The following is a 6,000-nucleotide window of genomic DNA, read 5'->3' as shown; positions in this document are numbered from 1 at the left end:
CCGACCTGAATCCCCCTCCGCCATGGTGCTCACTGGGTCAGTTTGTGTTAGCTGTATATTCTCAGCCTAAGCTACCTCACAGTTTTAGTGTGAGGATAAAATGGATGTAAGGTGAACGATGTAAGGTACTTTGGGTGTCCATTATGGAGAATAGCAGGATATAGATAAAGTAAATGAGTAATAAGTGTAACTGAAGATGAGGGGGGCAAAAAAAAAGAAGGTTGATTGATTGATAGGGTAGCAAGAAAAAAAGGAACCAGGGGCTGCCAGGAGGAGGGAAAGAGGAAATACTGTGGTGAGGGGATGGAGGGGAAAGTGAGGTACTCTCTCACATCTTTTTGTGGGGTTCCCTGTTGCACAACTGGGTTCAGCTCAGCCAGCACAAATTGGCCATTTTTCCCAGAGAGAGGCTGGTGGGTAAAGGAAAGTTGACAATGGGACAGTTAAGCATAGATTGCCGGGTACGTTGGAAGGAAAGAAGAGAGTCAGAAAAATAGGCTCATTCCGCACATGCAGAATAATGCACTTTCCAAACTGATTTCAGTGCTCTTTGAAGCTGTGCGGAATAGCAAAATCCACTTGCAAACAGTTGTGAAAGTGGTTTGAAAACGCATTATTTTGCATGTGCAGAAGGGGCCATAGAGAGGCCAGGGGGCTGCCAGGATAGGAAAAGAGGAAATAGTGGGGGAATGGGAAGTGACACCCCATGCAAGTCATTGTGGTTCCCTCCCCCCCTTTGACTTTTTATGTTGCTGGCATTGGATATAGAGCTATGCTGCAACATGATGGGCATATCTGGAAACGTCCCTTGTAACATTCATAAAGATCCACTGACTTAGAACCAACTTTTTGCATCAGGATACTTTACCTCCTTAATGTTTATGACCTTCCTGCAAGGAGCCCCAAGTGGCATCCTTGGCCCCTCCTTTTTCCACCTTTACAACAATCCTGTGAGGTGGGTTCAGCTAAGAGAAGTTAACTAGCCCAAAGTCCTCCTGGACCTTGAGGAATATGAATGTGGCTCTCTGTAGACAACGGGAAGACCTCTTACCACTGCACTACACTTGCAAGATAGTGTGTTTTGAGGACTTGAATGTTGGCTGTAGGGTTGCCAGGTCCCCCCTGACCAGAGATGCTAGATCCAAATTCATTGGGAAGTTCATTGAGATTTGGGGATGGAGTCCGTGGAGGACTGGGACGTCAATGGGTAGAATATCATAGAGTCCACCTTCCAAAGCAACTATTTTATGCAGGGAAACTGATCTCTGTAGTCTGGGGATGTGCTGCAACTGCGATTCCAGGGGCTCCCCAGGTCTTTCCTGGAGATTGGCATCCTCAAGCCTGCCCCATCCAGGGCAGAACCCAAATTAATTTAGAAGCCTGTAACTGCAGCATCAGCTGGCCTTAAGTCTACCCTTCACTCCGCCTTTTCATGAAAAAAAAAAGAATAACTGTCACCAATGAAAACCAGAACGGCATGATCCCGAAACCTGCCCCAACCTCTCGGGAGGCTGTCATCCCTAGTGGGCCATGATTTGAAAAGAAGGGGGGGGGGGGGAGACAACCAAGATTTTTGCAGGTCCGATTTTCCTTTAAAACTCGTGAAGCAAAAGTGAAAAGTCCTCTCTCTCCAGCGAGCCTCCTCTTCACCAGACGCGTGTCTTCCCCCCGGGGAGTCGTGTTTAGTGTCGCCGCCGGGTCGCCCTGTCTCCTTCCGTCCCCGCCCTCCTGCGCCTCCCCGGTGCCCGCGGCCACTGGCGCCGCCGCCGCCTCTTTTCCTCTCCCCCCCGCGGAGCTCCGCCGGCGCGGTTTCCCAGCCCGATGACCCCCGGCCGCTGGCTCCAGGGCGGGCTGAGCCCCTCCTCACCTGAGCGGGGTCCCAGCAAAGTGCGGGCGACAGGCTGCCGGGCGGCTGGGCGCAGGGCTCGAGGCGAGTCCCCGCGACACGTTGGCAAGCGGGGGTGCCCCTGCAGTCTGGCTTTGCCTCCGGCGAGCCGGGGAACCAACCTGTCTCCCGCCCCGGCCTCCAACTTGGCCAAGCGCGTTCCCCCTCCCCGCATCCCTGCCGCCAGCCAATCGCAAAAGTTCTTGGGGGATTCGCTGGCAAAGTAGATCGAGAGAGCGCGCGGGGGGGGGGGGGGGGCGTGGAACCGTCTGCGAGCTTTGAGAAAAGCGTGCCGGGAAAGGAGATCTCTGCTTGGGATCAGGGGGGTCGCCGTTTGAGTCTTGGGATTTGAGACGTTGCGCCAGGCGTTAAGGGGTCCCGATGCAGCCGCCGGCGTCCTTCCTCCTCTGCGTGCTGGTTTGGGCCAACTTTTGTCCCCGGCAAGGCTCCACCGCCGGCGCCCAGAGTGGATCTATCCGAGCGCTGCGAGCTTCGAACCTGCGGAGAGATGGTGAGTGTGACAAAGCCTTTTTCTCCCCTGCGTCCGCACAGAGCCTCCTCCTCAAGTTTCCGGCATCTAGTGTCGTTTGGAGCTACAAACTTTCCGCTTAGTTTCCAAGATATTCTGCAGGTATAGACTTCGGGTTCACTGCTACGGGGTAAGTTTCACCGTGCGCCAGGATGGAGATCCCTGAGGCAGGATTCATGTAGAAGCAACTGCGAAGATTTATTTGTTTACACAGGTTGGTTTTGACAGAACGAACCAGCAGCGCGGCTCTCCACGCAGATGGAGTAGAAACCCGGTAGAGGCACAGAAGTTGAAACTGGTGATGACTTCAAAGAGTGGCTAGATTTTTCTGCAAGGCTTTCAGGCACACACTTTTATTGAGTAGCCGCCAGGTTGGATCTCTCTCACCCACCGATTATCCTACTCACATCAGCCTGCACACAGTCAGGCTACATGGTCCCAGGTCTTCTCCTGACCAGAGGCAGGCCTAACAAGCAAGCACTCTCTTCTCTCCCAGAGGTAGAGCTCAACAGTTGTCCTACACTGCAGGGCTGAGCTACTTTTCACTCGATCTGCTCTTTTTCCTCAGCCAGACCTGAGCTCTCCCTGAGGCAGAACTCAACTCTTCTCCTGTGTTCCCTCCAGCATCATCTCCTTCCCCTTTGCTAAGGAGATTAGATGCTGGAGCAGCATTTCTGTGGGCCCATCTGCACCCCTTTCCCCCATTAAACTGCTGCTAGGAGGTGGGAGAGGCTCAGTTGCCCAGCAGAGATGGCTTTTAGCCCCATTGCCACTTTATTCTGGCTTTTTTTTTTCTGGTTCAGCATGTCTGAATGCACACCCCTTGTGGGAAGTAGACCAGGTGGACACCAAAGCCTAGAGGTTATGAAAAGGTGCCCCTTGGAAGTCATCTTGTATTTGAACGAAGAGAGAAAACGGGACAAGGGATTTGAGGGGAAGCTCAGATAATTTACTTCTCTCCAAACACATTCACACTCCAGCAATTACTTTTAAAGGGATGCCCTACCCATGAAGCATTTGGTACACAAAACCCACACTTAGAGTCTCACAAAGTCATAGTTAAGGTCTACCTGTAGCTTCTTTCTGGCTAGATAGATGAGTGATGAGTTTCTTCCTACATGAAATGCTTCCCATTAGAGAAATGCAGAACTTCTAGAGCAGGGGTAGGGAACCTGCGGCTCTCCAGATGTTCAGGAACTACAATTCCCATCAGCCCCTACAAGCATGGCAAATTGGCCATTCTGACAGAGGCTGATGGGAATTGTAGTTCCTGAACATCTGGAGAGCTGCAGGTTCCCTACCCCTGTTCTAGAGGAACTGTCCCACCTCAATGAAACATCTTCTGCAGCAATTGCCCATGTTGGTTTATGACTTTGGGATGCAAACTTGTGGATGGTAACTGGAAAGTTAATCCAGTTGAATCCAGCAGGGCTTGGTTTGTGTTAAAAATGCACTGTGATACATCATGAAAGGACTAGGAAATTGTTCTAGAAGAGGGAGATGTTATTGCTAGGACATCCCAGTGAAAACAACAGGAACTGGATGAGATTTCAGTTGTGAAATCACATTCTTTGACCATGTGAGCCTGGAGCTGAAGTGTGCACATTCTTTGGGGAGTAAACCGATCCCTCCCCCCAGTCCCATGGGGGACCACGTATCATGTCACCAGTTCTCAACACAGAAACCACTCATGTGTAAGAAGTTGCATGAAACCAGGAATTAGATGATCACTCAGGATCGTGTGATATGTGGGAAATTCATGAAATATGTCAAGTATATATATGTACATATATATGTGCATGCACTGGAAAATAGCATATTCAGAGCATTATGCAACAGATAATCATAAATGCTGGATTACCTAATCTCAGTACTGAAGAATTTTCCATATTATAATGAAAAAAACTGTGAATGTATGACCTGTTCATAGTTTGCAGTGTAGAGTCACGAAATGGTGGGAATCCAGTGGAAATACATCTGAAAGTTTCCAATAAGTGCTCATGCTAGAAAGACAGAGGATGCACTCTAATTTGGAGGTCTGACCTCTGACCTAGGAGACTTGCCCCAATAGGTGAGTGAACAGGATCCATTGGTCAATGGTAGTGTCTGCTGCATAGGCATGATGTCCCAAGATCCAGCCTAAGGCATCTATAGCATCAAGAACATAATAGCAAGGTGGGGGTGAAAATACTTTGTCTGGGACCTTAGAGAGGTGTGGTCAGTCAGAAAGGGTTACCTGTGGTATGGAAGCTTCACCCAGAGGTGTAGAGATTGGTTGTGGTTTCAGATCCAAACAGTCCTGAGTTATTAGCCATGGATCAAGTTCAGTTCTGGCTTAAATAGGCTGTTCGCTAACACTTCCACAGCACAGCTAGAAAGTTTGGCTTTGGAATTTGTTCAGAATGTGACGGATGTGAATGTCAATGTATGTTGGTGCATTTAAGACGGCTTCACTTTGTTGGGTGACTGCAACAAGACAGAACTTATTTGCTAGCTGGAGAGAGGGAGAGTAGGTGGTGGTTTAAATTTATCCCGCGAGCTTCCGAAAAAGCACAGTTTTCCATATACGAAGGGCTTGCTCTTAACAGGTTGAAACATGCAATTGTGTTTTGAAGTAGCCTGTTCCCAACACCCAAGAGGGCAGGTGTTTCATTTTCTGCAATTGCATATTTGTAACACATCTCAAAGGAAAAGGGGCAAAAGGAATTGCTGCTGGCTGCAATCTTCTGAGTACAGTTTATAAGACGTTTCTATGGGACTGTAAGGAATTAATAGATCCTGACCATAGTCGGGATCTAAAATGAGAGGTATTAGATCCCCAGTGTACTTAGGACATCTTCTGATCCAAAGCACCTGCCTCTCAAATTTTAGGGAAAGGGTTGGTGGGCAGGGTGGGCAGATTAATAGAAGGATTATGTTTTGCCCAGGTTGAAAACTGCCACTTTCTTCTTACTAGGTCTTTGTTTCTCAAAGTTTTCAAACTTGGATCCCCCCCCCCCCCAAATTATAAAACAGAGTCACTTAGAACTTGTGGGGCTCTGGTGGTAAACCCAGCAGCACATATCTGGCTATGTATGTAGACTCTTTCATGCAAGTGAGCATAGGCTGCTTACTGTTGAATAGAAGAGTCAGTAAGCTGTGCTTCTGACTCAGACTTCTCAGAAGAGGAATGCAACAGTATCTCCAAACCCTTTAAACAACACAAAGCAGGAGATCTTCTGGAACTCCTCTGGGCCAGGGAGGGATGCAGTTAGCTCTGTAAATCTAGTGTGGATCAAGGAGGACCCAATTGCCAGGGTACTCGCTGGTGAGGGATGGAGGAATCATCTTCCTTTCAGAACATCACATCTTCCCTATGATCTCTTCCTGAGACACCCTGTTTCATAGATTGTCAGTCTAGTGAAATTCAAGATTTCACTAGTCCATGTTTGGGTGGAGAATCCTGGCACAGAAAATGGGTTCTGTTACTCAGCATATAGCAACTTTGCCTGCTTGCAATAATTTCTTAGTGGAATTTAGCTCTAGAATGAATGCCAGACTGTCTGAATGGAGTGTCTTCTCTGTTGGTAAAGCATCTAGCCAAAAG

General features: G+C 48.7%; 1 protein-coding gene across 1 annotated transcript in view; it reads left to right on the top strand.

The window, feature by feature from the left end:
* The first annotated feature begins 1,741 nt into the window (after positions 1-1,741).
* The window catches only part of PDGFD (platelet derived growth factor D), a 194,398-nt gene continuing 190,139 nt past the window's right edge, over positions 1,742-6,000 (top strand). The window contains exon 1 of the mRNA XM_048494403.1: positions 1,742-2,396. Coding sequence (XP_048350360.1) covers positions 2,267-2,396 — 130 coding nt within the window. The 5' untranslated portion in view covers positions 1,742-2,266. The remainder of the gene's footprint in view (positions 2,397-6,000) is intronic.

Source organism: Sphaerodactylus townsendi, linkage group LG04, assembly GCF_021028975.2.
Source record: "Sphaerodactylus townsendi isolate TG3544 linkage group LG04, MPM_Stown_v2.3, whole genome shotgun sequence".
Classification (NCBI taxonomy): domain Eukaryota; kingdom Metazoa; phylum Chordata; class Lepidosauria; order Squamata; family Sphaerodactylidae; genus Sphaerodactylus; species Sphaerodactylus townsendi.
This window is presented reverse-complemented; position numbering and strand designations above follow the sequence as displayed.